Genomic DNA, 21,860 nt, shown 5'->3' on the forward strand with positions numbered 1-21,860 from the left:
AAAAAGTCTATATATTCTGGAGACTTCCTTATTGGAAATACTTACCAGTTAGACATTGTCTCGACGTAATGCATATTGAAAAAAATGTTTGTGATGCAATTATCGGTACTCTGTTGAATATGCCAGGAAAGACTAAGGATGGTCTTAAGGTTCGTAGAGATATGGAGAAATTGAAGATTCGGCCTAATTTATGGCCAAAGGTTAAGGAAAAAGCTAAGAAAGGAAAGGGAACAACAACGTATTTGCCTCCAGCTTGCTATACATTGTCTAGGAAAGAGAAACGATTGTTCTGTGAGTGTTTATACGGTATTAAGGTTCCCACTGGATACTCATCTAACATGAGAAGACTTGTTTCTATGACTGATCTGAAATTAATTGGGTTGAATCCCATGACTGGCATGCGATGATGCAAGTGTTTTTGTCGATTGCAATAGCGGGATTCTTCCAAAACATGTCAGACTTGCTATCACGAGGTTGTGTTCATTTTTCAATACCATATGCAACAAGGTACTTGATCCTGATAAGTTGGATGCTTTGCAAAATGAGGTGGTGATCACACTTTGTCAATTTGAGATGTATTTTCCACCTTTTTTTGACATTATGGTTCACTTAGTCCTTCATTTGGTAAGGGAGATTAAACTGTGTGGTCCTGTGTTTTTAAGATGGGCATACCCTTTTGAGAGACATATGGGTTCTTTGAAAAAGAAACTGAAGAATCCAGCAAGCACAACTACAAAAAGGCCTAGGAAACCAGTTGAAAATGGCCTAGGAAACCGAATTATAATACATCTCCATCTCACAGGTGTCCTAGGCTAAGAGACCGGTTATAATGCCTGGTTTTCTTGTTTATTTAGGAGACCAGTTGACAGGTAAAACCAGTCTCTTAGATAAGTATATATATAATATATAAAGAGGTTAGGAGACCATTTAACATTAAAAACCAGTCTCCTTGCCTTACCCTTTGAAACCATTTATTGACCATAACCGGTTTCTTAGGTTTAGTAAAATGTTAGAATACATACATTACCATGTATTTGTGGCTCTTCGTATATACGCTTTTTTTTTTCTATTAAAACAATTTATTTTTTTTTTATTTTTTTGACAGGTTTGTATAACAATTTATAAATAGCCACAACAATATTATTAGATATAACGACTTGCTTGCTTTATTCATCATGTGAAAAAAATATTTGCTACATTTAATTTATATACAAAATCAATTTTATTCAAAACATCAATTTCTTCTAATAATGTCTTAAAATAAAATTTCTATAATCTAATGCTAGCTACTAGAACTAAAATTCTAAAATAATTAAATAATATGTACAATTCAAACTTGATCGTCATCTTCAATCTCCATCGTCTTGTGTTTGATTGTTTAAATAATCCACCCACATATCTCTTAACTCGTCAATCATCTCTTGGGAATAAGTGCTAGGAATCCCTGGAAAGTACTACAAAATAATTTCAGATAATTATAATTAGAATTAGTATAAATATGTATTTTATTAGTATGAGCAACAATAACATTCTCTTCGTTCCTCACAAATATTTTCAATCCCAAAAAATTATTAGATGTTAATGAGTGACGAAGTTACCTTATCAAGAATTAATTGTCGTCTACTTGCGATAGTTTCAATCATGTAACGACAAACATAATAGCCACAATCTTTGGAGCCTAGAGCTTGACGAGGACACTGTCATGAAAAAGTTCAGATAAATCAACAACTGACATAACTATTTCAATTCAAATGTGTCAATGACAACTATCTGTCTCCACCATCCAGCTAAGCCTCAGAGGATGATCAAGTCTGCTGTAAAGCTAAAAAAGGGGAATTAAACCAAAGACAAGCAACCGGCATCATCCAGGTTCACGTTTCACAATCACAACAATAAAAAGTATAATCTTATAGAGAAAGGAGAAGGGAGGTGGGGAGTGCAGGGGTGGGGAGTGCAGAGGGTGGGGAGTGTATGGGGTGGGCAGTGTATGGGGGTGGGTTGTGTATGGGGTGGGCAGTGCAGGGGGTGGGGAGTGTAGGGGGTGGGTTGTGCAGGGGGTGGAGGAGTGCAGGGGTGGGCTGTGCAGGGGGTGGGAAAGTGCAGGGGGTGGGCAGTGCATGGGGTGGGGAGTACAGGGAGGTGGGGAGTGCAGTGATGGGGGCAGTGCAGGGGGTGGGCTGTGTATGGGGTGGGAAGTGCAGGGGGTGGGCAGTGCAGGGGGTGGGGAATGCAGTACATAAAAGCTAGGTGCTGAAGACACATAAGAGTTGCTAGTGTTAATAAATGAAGTAACAATTAAGCTAAAAGAAATGTTTATAAAACTCAAATTTATCAAATAAATATACCATGTCTATGACTACATACCATTCACCTATATAGTACATTTATCAAACTCGTTGCATATATTGAGTTTATAAACCTAAAGAAGTGCTCAATAAATAACAATTACGGTTCATGAAGATAAGTAGATAACCAAGGATGCATCTGAAATCATTCCCAAATGATAACCACACTTCAGACACAGATCTTGCAAAGCTCGAGATAAAAAACGAGCTCCTATAGGGTATAGCACAACACCTTTTCAATATCTTTGCTTAATGGACTTTGAGTTCAGGCACCACGATGAGCTCGAGCTTTTCAGCGCAGATTGGCATCTTACAATAACTAGCAATGGAAGATGAGCTCCTGACTCCAGTAAATTGAGTTGCAAACTCACAGTTCAATAAAAGTGCCAGCAAAATTTCTCGTATATATGCAGGGGGTGGGCAGTGCAGGGGGTGGGGAGTGCAGGGGTGATCCATCTATCATCAATCGCACAGTACGCACTTTGTTTCAGCGAATCTCATCTTAACATTTCAGATATAGGTAATAAACTGCAAAATGAGTGAATGATAACTATGTGCTTGATTTGCTCCTGTGCTTCCTCTGTTAGGGGCCTATGGTGGTGGTGCGCGGAGGACTTGTAGATGAAATACACCAACAGTTTGACTCATGGATATACCAGGTTCTGCCCTCATTGAGAATAAATAGATGTGTGTATGATAAGCAATAGTTTTTTACTTTTTTTTAATCCCTCATACGCCTCTTACTGTTACTGATCACTCATGTGTGCTTTTATAGAATCATAAATAAGAAAGATCTTTGCTAGAAAGAAAGTTGATCATATCATAGTTCACATTTCACAGTCATCTCTCTGCAATTGAAATAACAATCGGAGAACTTTCATGCACCCTGCTTCCAGTTTGTTATCTACGTTTATACTGGTAACTAAGATCACATCAATAACATACAGATATTCAGGCAGGCAAGAAGATTATGAAGAGAATTAATAAGAAAAAAAAATCAGAGCAATAATTTTGCGGACTCCATGTCTCAAAAATCAGCCCTCTTCAACCTTTTCATCAGCATCTCTGAAACTTCTTATTCATAGAGGTGTATCCAAATTTAGCGAAATCGCCAAACATTATCATAAGAAAGATCCCACAACTGATCATCACAGCCAAATTAGATACTGATTCTTAACTTGTCACTCAATAAACACACATTTTCCTCCATTCTCAAATAGTTGCAAATTAAAACACACACTATCCAACATGCCACATTCACACTACTTGCATAAATTTCCAGTAACAACATGATGTTAGGTTTCCCTATAATGTTCTTACTAAAATGGAGGCCCTTTATCAATCAAAATCAAGCTATATTTTCGATTTTCCATCGTTGATAACTTAAATGCAGTTATAATCTTAGTTAGTTTCTACTTTTCACTCCATAATCCAGCAGAGTTTCCAACAGACCAAATAATTGAAATCAAACCCAATTCCCATTACATTCAACCCAGTTCCTCAAACAATTCAAATGAAAAAAAAAATAGTTAAATTCGAGAATTTTACTGAAGAAATTGCAGAATCTAGAGAAGAGGAAGCACTTAAATTTGACTACTTTTTTATGAAGAAGAATCAAAAATTCCAGAAGAATTGATGAAAAGAATTGACGAGAATCACAAATTGATGAATATAACATTGAAAAGCTTGCTTGCCAGATAAAAAAAATTACTCGAATTACCTTTATAAGTGCACCAATTTTATACTTTTTCGAAAATGTCTTTTCTTCCCAAATGAATCACAAATTAGCGAAAAGAATCACACATTCCAGAAGAATTGACGAAAATAATTGACGAGAATCACAACTTGAACAATGTGAGAGCCTTGATTATGAATTTTACGAAAGCAAAGGTGAAATTTTGATGGAAGAATTTGGATTATGGGGGAGAATTTTTGGATTATGGAGAGTGGTGGTTGTAGGGATGGTGTGCGAGTCGACTGAAGCTATGAGATTGTTCAAGCTATGGCGTAAGTTGCTATGGCGCAAGAAGAAATGGCGTAGTTTTTTTTTTTTTTTGTTTTGACAGGTTACATGTATTAATCACAATCTAGAGTAATATTAGGAGAAGTAGTTTTTTTTTTCTATTGTATTGGTTGTATAATTTTAAAAGTAAATAGTTTTATATAAAACTTATACTGCATTAGTATTAATTAAAAAGATATTAAATTTTAAAATTATTATTTTTAGGAAACGGGTTGAAGTTACAAGTAGTCTCCTAAATCTTCACAATAAGAATACATACATATAATAGTGTATTATGTTTAAAAAAAATTGAATAAAAAAAATAAAATATATCAAGGAAACCGGTTGTACATGGAAACAGTCTCTTATTTCACAACAATATTTTTTATTAGTCAAATACTTAAACTTAAGAGACTGGTTTTAGATAATAAATGGTTTCCTATATCTAAGAAATGGATTAGTAACCTCAACCGGTCTCCTATAGGTAATCTCTTTGGCCATTTTTGTAGTAGTGCATGAAGACCAGAGGCGAGTATTATTCAAGGAACAATTGCCGAAGAGGTTGGAGGATATTGTTCTTTTATTTTGCTAAGGCAGTGACGATAGTCTTCCAAAGTCCACACACGAGGGTAGATTAGAAGGTGGGGTCGGAATGCGACATATTTCACCTTCATTGAGTGAGTTGCATAAAGCTCATATTTTCGTGTTGCACCATGATACTGAAGTTAATCCATACTTAAAAAGACTTATGCATGAATTGCGTCACAAAAATCCGTCAAAAGGGGAGAGGGCATTGATGAATGAGCATAACAGGTCGTTCATTGACTGGTTTCACAATAAAGTAACTAGTGAATTGTCTGCAAACAACCATCATGTACCTAATAAAATTAAGTGGTTGGCATACGGTCCACGTGACAGTTTTAGCTCGTATGAAGGTTATGATATCAATGGTTATACCTTTTACATTGAACGTAAGGATAAGAAATCAAAGGTGGTCTAGAATTGTGGGGTTTCAATGGTTGCATCATCTAGGGAGTATGCGAGTGCAAAGGATAATACTCCGTTTAATGCTAAACAATCATATTATGGGATCATTCAAGAAATATAGGAGCTCGATTATTGTGACTTCACTATGCCTATTTTTCAATGCAAGTGGGCGGATAATAGACGTGGTTTGCAAAGGGATGAGTGCGGTTTTACTCTAGTCGATATGAGTCATCTGCGTGACACTGAAGAACCTTTTATCCTCGCATCGCAAGCAAAACAAGTGTTCTATGTAATGATCCTGTAGGCACTCAGTGGTGCATTGTTGTTAATGGTAAAAGGTGAATTTTAGGAATAGGTGATGTTGACGGCGAAGAAGAATATGATAAGTTTGATGATATCTCCCCTTTCTCTATCCCAAATGATGATATGATGAATGTGTCTAATACTGAAAATAGTTACATGCGAATGGATCACCAAGAAGGTATAACGGTCATCGAGCAACCTATTGACCAAAATTAAAGGTAAAAAATGTTCTATATGAGTAATTTGACTTAGCTTGTTTTGGATTTTGTTACAATAATGTGATGATGTATATTGTTAAAAATTTCGTTAACACTCTTTGTTGTTTCTATGTATATGCTACAGATATGGCTAGTGACGATTCGAGCGATCAATCATCGGAGTCCGATGCACCTTTTCTCCCAGAAAAGGAGGCTGACCAGCAAGAGGACAGTGAACGTGCTGCAGATGCTTTTGATGCTTGGATGGAGAGATTTGAGCTAGATGATGATAGGAATGCTTTACTTGACATTGAGGTGACAGGTGATCAGCAGCCATCCCCCTCAGGTTCGTGTTTATTTCGATTCTTAGATCCACATCAGACTAGTGTATATTATGGTGCACAAGGGAGCGGGAAGAAGTCATGTGAGAATCCAAAGGCATCTAGAAAGAGTAAAAGAGGTCCCACAATGAATCTCCACAACGCAGGAGATATGGTATGAGAGTTTGATGATTTGGGAAAAACAACAGGTAAATAGTTATAATTTATCATGCTTATTACAATTTCATGTTTGGATTTCTAATTGTTTGCTTTATTAGGTTAATGGCGAGCCAAGTATGGTATTTGACCTGGTCTTTCTATACGGAAGCTTAACATCAATTGGTCATTGATATGCCATGTTTATATGGCATTCTTGACACTTTTTCACTACTTACTAATGGGATTTGACATAAGTTTTGTAATGATATTGATCTTTTCCTCTACTATGTTGTAATTTGCTCTTTTGAATCATTTGAGCTCATTTGTGTTGGAGAAAGTTCAAGTTGGAAAGTTAGCATGTCGAAGAAACTCTTTGAAGAGTTATCATAATGAAACAAGGAAGTGAAATGCGTGCTTCATGAGTATTTTTGGTATGAGTAAGTCCTTTAAGCATGGGAGATGAGAAGCTACGGGCAACCTCCGCGGTCGCGGGAGAATTCAATGCGGCCGCGACGAATTTTGGCAGAAAACTACCGTGAGCATCTCCGCGACCTCACCGCGGGCGCGTACCTCCTCCGCGGTCGCGGTGCTTTCCTCTGCGGTCGCGGAGCCCTGTAACGAGGATTTCGGCTTTTCGTCTTCCCCTGTTTTGCGGATTAAAAGAACATTTCGTCTTTTGTGTTTAGCAGAGTTTTTCATCTGGTTTAGGGAGGAATTCAAAAAAAAAAATGTAATCCTTTATATTATGGAGAGCTAATCTCTCTCTTGGTGTATCAATCGAATCAACCATTTTAATCAACTTGTGAGTTCAATTCTTCCTTTTAATTGCTTGAATGTTGATGATTTTTCATGTTCTTCATGTTTGATTGTTTTTGTGCTTAAGTTAACTTGATCAATTAGCTTCTTGCTTATTGCAATCTCTACTATCTAGATAATTGTCTGCTTTGAGATTATCTAGGGTTGTAGTTTATTCCCAATTACCGCACGCTCGTGGATGATTGAGTATAAGAAGAATCATCATATAATTTCGCATTCGACCGCTTGTGTGAATGCTAGATTACCCTATTGGAATCTCCCTAGTTGTTATCTAATTGCTTAATTAAACCTAGAACGCTCGGGCTAGGTTGTTATGCCATTAAGGGTAAGATTAGAGCGCTCGCTTAGTCTTACCACTACGTTAGGGGAGATTGAATCTGTTGATTCACAATAGGGCGTTCAAGTAACTTAGGTGTTGAATTGTTCAATGATCAAGGGTTGAATTGGTTGTGAAGATTGATTGCCAAGTTTTCGTTTATTATTTGATTTTCCTTGTTTATGCTTTATTGTTTTTTTTTTTTTTTTTTTTTTCCCCCCCCCCATTGTTACTTAGCACACGTTTAGTCAAACCAAACCTACCTTCTCCGTGGATTCGAACCTTACTTCCTTATACTACGTTTGTGTAGGGTAGTATTGATTTATTTGCGCGTTAGCCGATACGACTTAGGCCTCGCCAGTCTTGGAGACACATTTCTCCTACCATGTTGGATTTGATGTGGACAGACACTATGGCAAACACCTCTAACATATCATATATACTTAAGTTGTAAAATAAGCCATTTTAGACCATTTTGGGCCATTTTCCTTCCAAATGAATGAATATAAATAGTTTCATGCTAGTTTAAGTTGTAAACATCTCTAACATATCATATATACTTGGTTTCATGTGTTTAATGGTAGATTTGATTGGTAATACAACATATAGATAAGTTGGAACCAAAATAAGCCATTTTAGGACATTTCGGGCCATTTTCCTTCCAAATGAATGAATATGAATAGTTTCATGCTAGTTTATGTTGTAAACACCTCTAACATATCATATATACTTCTTTTCATGTGTTTAATGGTAGTTTTGATTGGTAATACAACATATAGACAAGTTGGAACCAAAATAAGCCATTTTAGGCCATTCCGGTCCATTTCCTTCTAAATGAATAAATATGAATAGTTTCATGCTAGTTTAAGTTGTAAACACCTCTAACATATCATATATACTTTGTTTCATGTGTTTAATGGTAGTTTTGATTGGTAATACAACATATAGACAAGTTGGAACCAAAATAAGCCATTTTAGGCCATTTCGGTCCATTTTCCTTCCAAATTAATGAATATGAATAGTTTCATGCTAGTTTAAGTTGTAAACACCTCCAACATATCATATATAGTTAGTTTCATGTGTTTATTGGTAGTTTTGATTGGTAATACAACATATAGACAAGTTGGAACCAAAATAAGCCATTTTAGCCCATTTCGTGCCATTTTCCTTCCAAATGAATGAATATGAATAGTTTCATGCTAGTTTAAGTTCTAAACACCTCTAACATATCATATATATACTTAGTTTCATGTGTTTAATGGTAGTTTTGATTGGTAATACACAATATAGACAAGTTGGAACCAAAATAAGCCATTTTAGGCCATTTCGGGCCATTTTCCTTCGAAATGAATGAATATGAAAAGTTTCATGCTAGTTTAAGTTATAAACACCTCTAACATATCATATATACTTTTTTTTATGTGTTTAATGGTATATTTGATTGGTAATACAACATATAGATAAGTTGGAATCAAAATAAGCTATTTTAGGCCATTTCGGGCCATTTTCCTTCCAAATGAATGAATATGAATAGTTTCATGCTAGTTTAAATTGTAAACACCTCAAACATATCATATATACTTAGTTTCATGTATTTAATGGTAGTTTTGATTGGTAATACAACATATAGACAAGTTGGAACCAAAATAAGCTATTTTAGCCTATTTTGAAAAATAGAATATGTTTCACATTCCCGACTTGGTTCCATACAAGAAGCAGTACTTGTCTGCTGTGAACACTAGATGGAGGGATTTTAAGAGAAAATTGGTATCTGGTTGGATAACAATGACGAGAGTTAGATCAAAGAAAGAGAAGTTAGGTGATAGTCCGCCAGATGTATACAAGCACATCAAGAAGGAGGATTGGGCCACCTTCAAAGAAAAGATGACGTCAGATGATGCTATAGTAATTTTATAATGTAATTATTAACTTGGTTTCATTAATGTAAATAATATTATACTAACATAATATTATTTTATTTTTTTTGAAGAAAAAGCTAGAAAAGCCGCTCGAGAGCGCAAAAAAGAACACACATCATCACCACTTAGATCAAAGAAGCTATGGGGATGCTAGAGAGTTGTGGAGGCAGGAGAAATTCGGTCCACCTAGTTTTGATTCTGGACCGTCGTCTAGTACACCATCGTCCTCAGTCTCCTCCACTTTTAACTGGAGTGATGATTGGTGGTGCGCGATGCATAAGAAAGATCCTGTTACTAAACAACGATTTATTTCAGATGAGAAAACAAAGATTGCAGCTGACAAATACGTATGTATATCATTATAATTTACTTTTAGTTTAATATTTTTTTCATTTATTAACTACATTATTACTGTTTACTTGCTTTTTGGGCAGTTGGAGTATAAGGAGAAGCAAGCCAAGAGTGAGTTCATTACGGTTCGTAACAGAGACGCCCTTTTTATGGCTCTTGAAGAGAAGCCAGATAATTCGGGTTGCTGTTATGGTTTTGGGGGCCTGAATGTTGGTTATACAAAGGCTTTCGGGTACGTACCTCGTATGCACTATAGGAGATCGAGTCAGGAACAAGAGGAGGCACTCATGCGGAAAATGAGTGAAAGGTGGAGGGAGGACATCGCCACATATATGCAGAATGTGATGATTTCACAGCCCACTCAACCACCTACACATCCTCCTACCGGGCCATATCCTTCACCATCTACTGGGCCATCTCCTTCACATGTACAGACACCTACTCAGCCACCTACTCAGTCACCTGTTGGGCTATATCATTTTTTTCCTTCACCATTTGTTGTGCCATCTCCTACACAGCCCACTCAGCCACCTATTCCGTCATTTGTTCCACCATTTCCTATGCCATCTCCTACACAGTCGACTCAGCCACCTGATCCATCATTTGTTCCACCATCTGCTTCACCATCTGCTGGGCCATCTCCTAAGGTAGCTGCTTCACAGCCCACTTAGCTACGTACTCCACTATTTGGATTTTCCGACACTCATTCTCCTCAGCTGAAGGTACATATAATTATTATATATATGTGCTTTATACAAAAAATTATCTTATATACATGTCGTTTATACAAATAATTATCATATACATGTGTGTTTTATTCAAATAATTTCAAATAATATCTTATATACATGAACTTTACGTTGCTGTTAGGACGAGGTTCCATGTCGATTGTATTTGATAGATCTAACTAGTGGAGAGACTTGTCTAGTGGCAGATGCATATTCTTATGCCTTTTGATGAGACCACTACAGTTCATGGGTCTAGAATGATGAATGATCACCTGAAAGTGAAAATTCATCGAATTATAGAGAAATATGGTCATTTGCCACTACCTGTTCCCGTCCCTGCATATGAGATCGACACTACAGCTAGTGCTTTGGGTACTTGGGTGCAATGGCCAAAAAAATTAGCACAAATGTTAAGTGATGAGGTAATTGTACATAAGCCTCCATTTTTGTAAAAATAATAGCATTTAATTTAAAATTTTCATAATCTTATGCGCATTTTGAAAAATAATTATTAGGTCACATCGACACCTAAAAAACAAAAAGGGATTTCGGGGGAGGGTGTTAGATCTTCTAGCCAGCTGCATTCAGCCGATTCGGCTTCTCATTTTAGTCCAGTTATCGATCATCGATCGTTCTTGGACTTCCTCACTGAAGACTACAGGGAGTTAGCAGATACGCTTGCCCTTGCCGTCGCAGACGATGATGCTATTTGTGTTACCTTGCCGATATCCTTGTTCCATTATTCAAAAGATGATGGCACTGCTTTTCTGACCAAGGAGGATATTGGTCAGTTTTTGAAAGGAGAAATGATTAATATTTCTTTTATCCAAGTGTACATGAGATAACAATAATCAAAGTTAGTATTTTTTTACATTTAATTATAAGGTAGTTGTATTTTTCACATATAATTTACTTTTGCCAATTTTTAAGGCTACACTGTCTGACTTGGATGGATTTGGTGGATGCTATTGGACGTGTTTGTTGGATGTGTCCGCAAAGTACCGCTGCGGAGGTGCATGCATCGGAGGAGGTAACGAAGTACATTGTGCATGCTATGATGGGATCTATAGATGTAGGTGCTACTATCATGTTCGCGCCAATCTTTTAAGAGTAATATTCTATCTTATTATCTACAAATATTGATTGTTGCATGATATGTAATTTTTTAAATAATTATTGTTATTCAATCTTGCAATAGCAATCATTAGATGCTCCTTGTCATATGTCCCTTGCTCGGGATAATTTATACCTTCGATTCTGCCAGCTTTCACAAACCGCGGAAGTTAAAGCTTAAATATGATAGCATAAGTGGATATACGTTTGATATACTTTAAATGAATTGAGATTATAACTTACAACAATTAAAGACTAAATCATTTGATGTTGTGTTATCTAGTGCTTTTATGAGGTTTCGGATGAGCGGCTACAAAGTTCGTCGGGAGAAGCTTTTGTGGAAAAATGTTGAGGTATATATAATAGAATTGCTTGATTCAATTAAAAGCTTACTTTATTCTCATTATTCGGTAAATTTTCTCATTTTGTTAAAACTTTTGATAAAGTGCCCGCAACAACAAGGAGGCACGAAGTGCGGTTATTTTGTGATGCGATACATTTTTTACGTACTCGCTTCATATTTTGGTTCGGAGGATTTGGACAAAGTAAGTTCATATAATTATTCATTTCATATTTAATATATTTAACTATTTGATGGTAACTTTGGTAAATTATTTTCAGGTTGCTCAAACCTTTACGAAAGATCCTTATACGGAGGATCAAATCAATGAGGTGAAGAATAAGTGGGCAAGATACTTTATTGATGAGTGCATTGCATAGGTTAGTTAGTTTATGTTAATTTTCTTTGTTTTTCTAACTTTAGACGAACACATACATTATTGCAACTTGTACCAACCAACATTGTAGTGATCTGGATTTCATGATATATATATATATACACACACACACACATTGGATTCGCGAAATATTTTTGTTGGATTATTGAATTGTATTTATGATGTTGGTTGTTGGGTTGAATATTGGATGATGGATGTTGGAGATGGTGGTTGTTTGATGAAATTTTGAATTTGCTTGGATGGTGGATCTCGGAGATGTTATTGGTTGTTGTACAGGTTAATTTCCAATTATGGGTTTTATCCAATTTACAAACGGAGCTCTGCCGAAATTTATGCAGAAAATTTAATAGCATAATACTGCATAGCTTCCTTAAGGTTGCATATATAGATTCCCAATCAATATTAAATGCAATAAAAAAAAGAAGAAGGCATATTGCTGTTGTTTCTAGGCCAAAACCGCAGCAATATGCCTTATAATATTTTTTAATAAGGAATATTGCTGCAGTTTTGGCCCAAAACCGCAACAATATTCCTAAGTAAATAACAGAAAAAAGGAATATTGTTGTGGTTTGGCCTAAAAACCGCTATTTGCAGATATTGTTGCGGTTTAAAACAGCAGCAATATAATTATTATCTATTGCTGCCCCCTTAATTGTTGGGCGCCCAAAACCGCAGCAATAGGCCACTTCTTGACCGCAGCAATAAGCATTAATTCTACTAGTGATATTTCTTACTTAGTGCCTACGAGTTACAATATAATAACACTTCACTAATTATAATATATCTTTCTCTTGGAGTTAGAGTTTCATACTTACCAAATCAACTCTTGGATTACAGTTTTAGAATTGAATAGTTGGGACATTTGGAATTCTAACGTATCTAGTGGTTTAAAAATGGGATGAGACTTGTTTACCATTTTCGTTAGACGCATTTGCCTTAATTCTTAGAGAGATATTATTTTGGCCTCCCAAAGTCCTTGAAATCTAAGATGATCCAAGAACAAATAAAGTTTGCAAAATTGGTTGTCATACAAATTAAAGTACAATAACACACCTTATCTTGAGTTTGACTTTAATTTGCGTATAGTTTTAAATGAGTTAATTATTCAACCATAATCCATTTCAAACAATCTAAGAATTTTGAGACTAATTTTTTTATCACGAGATAGTCCAAGTCTTAATAATTTACACTACCACATTCTTACTCACAAAAACCAACCAATTGGACATCTACAAATTAAAATATTATGCCTTCTCATAATTAGTCGTCATACATAAAAAGTCAACGAGAATAATGTTTTATAATAAAATAGAATTCTTGTATTCTATGAATTATGTATTACATCTAAACTATATTAGCAATTTATTAATTACAAAGCCTTATACAAAAAGGATAGAGAGTAATACTAAATGGACCATAGTTATATGTTCGATCCTTTGATCAACTCAAATTACTTACATAAGACTTCATTTCTCACTACTCTTATGTTGTTTGAGAAACAATACTAATACGATCCAACATCTTCACAATATCACACATAGAAGGCCTTTCATAGTGCTTTTGATTGGTGCATAAGTTGGCAATCTTAAAATACTCAAAAACCTGCTCTATTTTTAAATCATTTCTAGACACACTAGTGTCTATAATTTCAATATGTTTATTTTCATCAATTCTTTTTTTAGCCCATTCTAACATCCAAATCTCACGGCCATCCTCCCGAACGGGCCAGTTGGGTCGCTTCCCGGTAGCCACCTCAAACATCAAAACCCCAAAGCTATACACATCGCCCTTTACAGTAGCGACAGTATACCCACCAAGATACTCCGGGGGCATGTATCCCATCGTCCCAGCGGCTTGGGTGGAGACATGGGAATTAGACCCTTCGATCGTTCGTGCCAGCCCAAAATCAGCGATGTGAGCCTCAAACTCATTATCCAACAAAACATTACTAGCTTTAATATCCCTATGCACAATCGCAGTTTTTGACCCATGCAAAAAAGCCAGCCCATTGGCCACCCCTTTAATAATCTTAAATCTCACATCCCAAGATAAAGGGACCCACCATGAACGAAACGAAGATGACGTGTCTTGTAACCATTGGTCCAAGCTGCCTTTCTCAAAAAATTCATAAATAAGAACTCGATCTGAACCTGACACGCAATACCCCAAGATCTTAATGATATTTGGGTGGCCTAGCTTCCACAAGGTCTCCATCTCAGCCCGAAACTCACGTAGCCCCTGAAAGGCATCCGGGCTGAGTTTCTTAACAGCAACAGTGACACCTGAAGAAAGCTTGGCCTTATAAACAAGGCCAAAACTGCCATCGCCAATGATGAGCTTGGGATCGAAGCCATTGGTAGCCTTGATGAGCTCACACATCGAAACTTGCCTGAAAGACGGGTCGAACGATGTCGAAAAAAAGGGAGAACTGTTGTCGCATGATTCCAGAGAGCGCGTGACAGGGAGTGGGGGTTGAAGGCAGGGTTTGGGTTTGCTTTTGCTGCATAGGAAGATAAGGAGGGCGAAGATAAGAGAAATGACGACGAAGAAAATTATTCCAGCAATGAAGGTTTGAAATAGCTGATCCATTGAAGGAAAGAGGAAGAGAGTGTGTGTGTGTATCAGTGTATGTGTGGATTGTGGAAATGATTGAATTATTTTTGTGAGATTTTGGGCTTATGAACTTCTGAGGAGGGTGGGATTTTGGTAATGGATTGAATGTAGTGAAAGCTAAAGGGGAGGTTTCCTGGAAGGTGGAAAGTTTGACTCTTTGGAGTTCAACAAGTCAGGTCATGAAGTCAACGGTCAGTTTGTTGAACCTTTCTCTGAAAATATTTATTCCTATAAAACTTGTTTGAATGTTATATTATCTGATGCAGATAATGTCATACAAACGTCTTCAGAGTTCAAAGGGACCTTCCTCGTTATTACACTTCATAATTTTTTGGTTTAGGTTAAATGCGGCCTTATTTTTTCCCACTAACATCTTGTATATATATTTCTTATGTATTTATACAATTATACTCATATATTTTCAGGTCGGGCTAAGGTACTATGCAAGTGACCAACCGCACAGGACCCCTAAAATATAAGGGTCCAATTATATATGTTGTTTGTTCAAAGTAAAAGAAAAAAAATTGAATCTAATAAATGTTTCATTGCTTTCACGCTTCTGGTACATTCCTTCCGCTTTGTTCCAAAACCCCATTAATGATAATATCATTAATCCTCCGTCATTTCCTAGTTTCCAAACTACTAGTATACAATTCCAACGTGACTTTTCTTTTCCACTTTTTTTCATCCTTCATTTTTTCGAATTTAAGTGGTTTCAGTAGCATACTAGCATCAACTACTACTCTACATTCATCCACCAACATTCCTTTCAACTTCATCATTCTTTGACTTTTTCTCTTGAGTTTCAATCAAATCTTTTCGATCTAATTTATTCTTTTCCAAAATTAGTTTGCGATCTGTTTTAAAGCAACCAACAATACTTTGGCTTGTGAATCAAGTTGTTAACAATGAACGTCTTCGTTATTCTTCGGTACAGATATTCATTTTTGCAATTTTTTTGGTCTTCTTAATTTTTGAATATGTAGTATATGTTGAATTTCGCTTGGACATAAAACAAATTTTATTAGTTGTACGAAATTTACTTTTGACATTTATATTACGACTGCTTTTTTTTTTTTACTTTTTTGGGGCCTCATAATTCACAATAATATAGGGCCCCTAAATTTTATGAAACGGTCATGTACTTTTCCTCACTCTCTCTGACTCTCCCACTTTCATACATCCTCACTCTCTTTCACTATTCCACTCTCATACTTCCTCACACTATCTCATCATCCAAGAATTTCTCTGACCACTTTTCGAGCCAATTTTCCGATCACTGTCTCTCATCACATATTGAAGGAGGTTGCATGGCATCATCACGCCGCCACTCCTCCAACAACTTCTATGGAACCTTTCCGTTTACAATATGTGCAACTGTTCCGAAAATTGAAAATGCTGAAAAATGAAAATGCCGGAAAAAGTGGTCAGGCGCCTATTTTAGGCGCCTGTTCCTATGCTGGGCATCTAAAAGATGTGCCTAGATACTTTTTCGGCATTATCAAGTCAATTTCTGGTAAATTTTACTCTACTCTGAGATGTCCTAATAAAGCTAAATAGAATCGGTCAAAATAGAGACTGAAACAAAAAAAATGACTACACTAAACCCCATTTTTTCAAGACCCCCGTGCTAAGTTTTTCGAAGCGCAATGTTTAAGACATTCTACCAGTTTTATTCGAAATTTTTTAAATTACATTAGCATTTCCTCTTAATATAACGAGATGGTAAAAAAAAATTGGAAGTCGTTGGAAAATGTTAACTTGTCGAAATTTTTTTAAATCTCATAATCCTTCAATGAAGGAATTGAAAGGGATGGGAGAGAGAGTTAAAGATGAGAGGGAACGGAAGAGGTGAGAGGGAATGGAGAGGGGATGGAAAGGAAATGGGGAATGGATCGGAGGGGAAAGCGAAGGAAAATTGGAAAAACCCTTATATTTTTATACAAAAAATACAAGGCATTTGTAGAAAAAAACAAAATGACATTTAGCGACGTGGTATGTTTATAAATGAAAGCATGCTCCTAGCCTCCTACCATCAACACAACTACACAAGCACGCTATATTTCTTACACTAATTCCAAGCCTCCCTAATCCCTTACTAATAAGTTATAATAGTTAGGAATTTGTTACACTTCCACCCTTTATCCGAGCTAATCTAATGTGTGTTTTTAGCCCGTTCTTTGATCAAGAAAAACAAGTGCTGGAAACAAATTGGAAAGCTGGACTTCATTTTCCCTTTTTTGGTTGGAAAGTCATGGAAACCCACTTTATTGCTTGACTACAACAAATAATTCTCTAATCTGTTACACTTACCAATCTTATCCAGCAGTACCATATACTTCCAACTTTTATTTTCATTATACCATTTTGACTTTTAACAATATGATACTATCGAAGTCGTGTATGACTTTGTTGGATGCATCTCGATATAAATTTTTACTACCTCCATCCCATAATATAGTTCTCGTTTCTTATTTTGTACAGGAATTAAGTTAATTGGAAGATAAAATAATAAACAATTAATGTTACAGGGAAACAAATAGGAGAGAAAATGGAGAGTATTTGACTCGAAGAGCATTAAGTGAATATGAACAAGTAACAACTCAACTTTGTGTTTGCATACACAAAGAAAAAGAAACTAGTTCCAAGGCACAATTAAATGATTGTGGTACAATTTTCAAGGCAAATCAAGAATAAATGTGGAATCAATAAAGGAAATAAGAAGAACATTTTGGGAAACCAAAAAAGAATAGAAAATTATATTATGGGATCGAGGTAGTATTTTGTTATAAGCTATAACATACTATCTTCTCTCTCAGCCAATGGGATGCAAGTTCATAAACAGATCATCCAAACAGATTTTTATGATGTAATAGCTTAGACTATAAAATTAATCATTATGTTATTTTATTTCATTTACACTTTAGACACAAAATTTTGTAACAACTCTCTGTAATAAACTCTCTTTGTATAATGTCGTTTTGGTTTTAGAATCTGAGCTCCAAAAGTTAGAGCAATGAAGGTAAAATCTCGCTGTGTTTTTCGATCTTTGTTCCGTCTTCAGCATTTGATCGGGGCAAAAGGCGAATATCTTGTTTGATTAATGTTCACAATCTTATCTCTATCAGGATTTTTTTTATTTGCAATTGTACTCACATTCAAGATTTTTTTTATTTTATACACCAGTCACCAGGTTAGTTGGACGTTCCTTCGAGTAAATGTTAGGTTGGTTTAATGTGGTCGAGTGATTGATAATGTTGTTCAATATCTATGCCATCGACGCTGAATTAATTATCCGCATAGTCTAAACTTAACTAGTCTGAAGTGAGATAATGTTTGGTGTATATGATTCAAGGTGTTGTGCTATTATACTGCTATACATTCGAGAATGTTTCAAGTGGGAAGTATGTAATTCAGTGTTTATAGGTTCTTACATGCTCTTTGTTATAACTGATGTGATAAAGATCAGATATTGAAGGACTTTTTAACTAGAATAATACAAACTTTCGCCAATTGATCTCTGGTAATAATACAAACTTTTGCTTATTTTTAAATAATACAAATTTTTGCCCAAAATTTCTCCAGTATGACAAGATGACTTGCAACTTGAATAACAGGTAAAAACAATCAACTTCATTCTTTCTCCCTCCTCTCCCACCCCCCTACCTGAACCACCTCAGAGACCCTCACCCAACACACGACCACCAGCAAAACCACCCCCCACCGCACGACCATCAGTGACCACCAGTACCCCCACCGGCCAAATTCTCACCAACAATAACCCCCACTCCTCTTTCTCTCTCCTCCTAATTTTCTGCCCTAACCACCCCAAACCACAAAATCTTGGATTTCCTCTACCACATAACCATAAAACCTCCACAAAAGAGCAATCCTCATCATCCATTACTGATGATGACGACCTTAAAATGAGGTCGAGACTTTGGCAAGATAAAAATCGCAATCGGAGGCGAAAATCGTCGACCACGAGAGCGAGATCGAGTCACTGAGGAGAAAGAAACACGCATCACCGTCATACCTCAAGGCGACGGAATACATTGCTAAGTGAGCTTTCGAGCTCAACCGCCATGTTGGGTGTCCTTTTCTTTGCGCTAAACGAAGGCAAGGAGTTGAATCGCGAAAATCATGAGCTGAAAGTGGTTTCGTGGTGGGAGAGGGGCTGGACAGGTGGTTTCGTAGTGGGGGAGGGTGCGGAGTGGTTTCGGGGTTGGCTGAAGTGGTTTCCGGGTGGGGGAGGAGGAAGAGAGAGAAACAAGTCAATCAGGCAGGCTCGTGCCAGGGGTGGGCTGTGTGGTTGGGGTGGGGTGGGTGTGGAGTGGGGGAGTGAGAATGAGAATGGAGGGGGGAGTTGGAAAAGAAAGAAGAAAAAAAAGGAATATTGTGTTTTTTTTAAAAGTTAAATAAAATTAAAAAAATCAGCCAATCAAATAAAGACACGTGTCGTAGTGAGTGCCACGTCAGCTTATTTACCTCCTACAACAAGTTAACAACCGGTTTTGCCCTACTGAAGGAATTATGGGCAAAAGTTTGTATTATTTAAAAATAATCAAAAGCTTGTATTTTTGCGAGAGAACGGGTAAAAAATTGTATTACTCTAGTTAAAAAATCCAATATTGAATTCAAAAACCAAATAAAGAACACACATATTTACCTGATTCACCAATGATGTGTTGGCTACATCCACGGACAGAGAGAGAGATATTAGTTTTATTGATATTGAGTAATTCCAGATTACAGATGTTTGTAATACACTAATGACTTTAAGCAAATTAGGTTAAGTATATATATAACCCCATACAAAATCACCCGTCACGTGTCGAAAACATCACCACCCAGTTGCCCGGGCCTAACCACCTGGTCGAGCGCACAAGCTAATTTCATTTAACTCAGCCCGGTCGCCCGGGCCGAACCGTCTGCAAGGGCAAAAATTGTCCAGTGGACCAGCGAGCCAACGAACACGTTCTTTCGACCAACTTCGACAAGATTCAAAGCATAATTCCTACATATCTCTACCTTGACCTGAAGACTCTCACAACGAATCTGATAACTAGATGCATTGATCACAACGCCTAGATTCTCCTTGCAGCCAGATTTGCCTTGAAAGACAATCAGACCAGATTTGTCCCTTAAGGACACCATATTATCCCCTAAGGACCCCTGACTTGCCCTATAAAGAGGAATTAACAACCTCGAATATTGAGTAAGTCCAAACAATGTTGAAACTTATTCTACGAAACTGGCTTGGTGAACATATCAATGGATTATCAGCTGTACCTACCTTCTTCACCTTAATTATTGTCTCAATTATTAGAAAATGATATCTGACATCAATACGTTTAGTCGTCTCATGATGAACTTGATCCTTGTCACATCATATCGCACTCAAGCTGTCAAAATACACTATTGCCTTATCATGATGTAGACCCAAACCAATGGCTTGCCCCTTAACTAGATTTCCTCCTTGGCTGCTTCTCTCAAGGCTATACATTCTGCTTCACTAGCAGACAAAGTTATCATAGGCTGCAAAGTAGCTTTCCAACTCATAACGGAACCACCAAGAATGAACACATAACCAGTCATAAATCTCATACAGTCCACATTCCCACCATAATCAGAATCAGAGAAACCTCTAACTAAACATGCCAAATCACCTTCATAACGGTTTTTCCACCATATACCATTGACAAATTTTTTTTTACAACATATACCCTTTCAACTTTTCAAATTCACCATATACTCTCCACATTTCAAAAAATAAACCAACTTATCCTTTAATAACTAATGGTGTTAACATCTGTTAGTCCTTGACCCCCTAATTTTCTCCTAGTCCTAATTAACTAACCAAAACCCTAACCCCCTCTAGTCTAATTAACCCTAAACCCTACATTAATCCCCCTAAACCCTAACTAACCCTAACCCTAAACTGTGCACTAAACCCTAACCACCCACCCACCACCACACCACACCCTTCCCCCACCACACCTGCAACCCCCTCCCCGGCAACCCCACCCCCACAGTCGCCTCCTCCTCCGCAGCTCCGCCCCCTTCCCTCGCAGCCCTGCCCCCACCCACTACCTCCCTCGCGATCCCCTCATGATCTAAGCAGCGCCATACCACGCCTCTCCCCCCTCGTCACATCACCTCCAGCACATCCATCACATCTTCGCTCCCATTCCCCCTCACTCCTCGCAACCGCCTAGTGGAAATGCCAATTCGAGCCCAGAAAATCGAAAATCGACGAGGGTGGGGGGAGGGGAGCGAAATTCAATGGGGGATAGGGAGAGGGGAGCGAAATTCAATGGGGGATAGGGGGAGGGAAGCGTAATTTGACGGGGATGGGGTAAGGGGAGCGAAATTCAATTTGGAGGCTACGAAGGGGTGGGGAGGGGGAGGGGTGGGGGAGGAGCTGCAGGGGAAGGGAGAGGGGGTGCTACGTGGGAATGGGTGGTAGGAGGATGGCTTAGGGTTAGGGTTAGGGTTTGGCTTATGTTTAGGTTAATTAGTTAGGGTTAGAGGGAGAATTAGGAGTTAATGACTAACGGATGTTAACATCGTTAGTCATTAAGGGCAAGTGGGTGTATTTTTTTCGAAGTGGAGAAGATATGGTGAATTTGGAAAGTTAAAACGGTATGTGGTGAAAAAAAAATTATTTGGGGTATATGGTGAAAAAACCGCCTCCATGAATAAGATCAATATCTTATGTACCTCTAAGATACTAAAAGATCCTCTTGACTACCTGCCAATGCTACTTACCAAGATCACCCATGAACCTATTAACAACAATGACGACATGTGCAAAATTCGGCCTAGTGCAAACCATGGCATACGTCAAGCTTCCTACTGCACTAGCATAAGGAACCCAAGTAATGTAGTCCTTCTCCTTAGCAAACTTAGGCGCGAAAGCAACCGACACATGATTATTGGTTGCAGTTGGAG

General features: G+C 37.2%; 1 protein-coding gene and 1 long non-coding RNA gene across 2 annotated transcripts; both read right to left on the reverse strand.

The window, feature by feature from the left end:
- Positions 1–1,078: 1,078 nt before the first annotated feature.
- LOC130592165 (uncharacterized) lies at positions 1,079–1,720 on the reverse strand. The gene is made up of 2 exons (XR_008970375.1): positions 1,599–1,720; positions 1,079–1,454 (listed from the first exon to the last, which is right to left on the reverse strand). It is a non-coding gene; the product is annotated as an uncharacterized LOC130592165 (long non-coding RNA).
- An 11,847-nt stretch (positions 1,721–13,567) lies between these two features.
- LOC104896165 (leucine-rich repeat receptor protein kinase EMS1) lies at positions 13,568–15,293 on the reverse strand. The gene has a single exon (XM_010682885.4). It carries the CDS (start codon positions 14,880–14,882, stop codon positions 13,776–13,778), a length of 1,107 nt encoding a protein of 368 aa, XP_010681187.1. The 5' UTR covers positions 14,883–15,293; the 3' UTR covers positions 13,568–13,775.
- Between the last annotated feature and the right edge of the window lie 6,567 nt (positions 15,294–21,860).

Source organism: Beta vulgaris, chromosome 1 (genome assembly GCF_026745355.1).
Source record: "Beta vulgaris subsp. vulgaris cultivar EL10 chromosome 1, EL10.2, whole genome shotgun sequence".
Classification (NCBI taxonomy): Eukaryota; Viridiplantae; Streptophyta; class Magnoliopsida; order Caryophyllales; family Amaranthaceae; genus Beta; species Beta vulgaris.

Bases quoted from the DNA above. Each gene is read 5' to 3' on its own strand.
- LOC104896165 (XM_010682885.4), bottom strand. From the start codon at position 14,882: ATGGATCAGCTATTTCAAACCTTCATTGCTGGAATAATTTTCTTCGTC.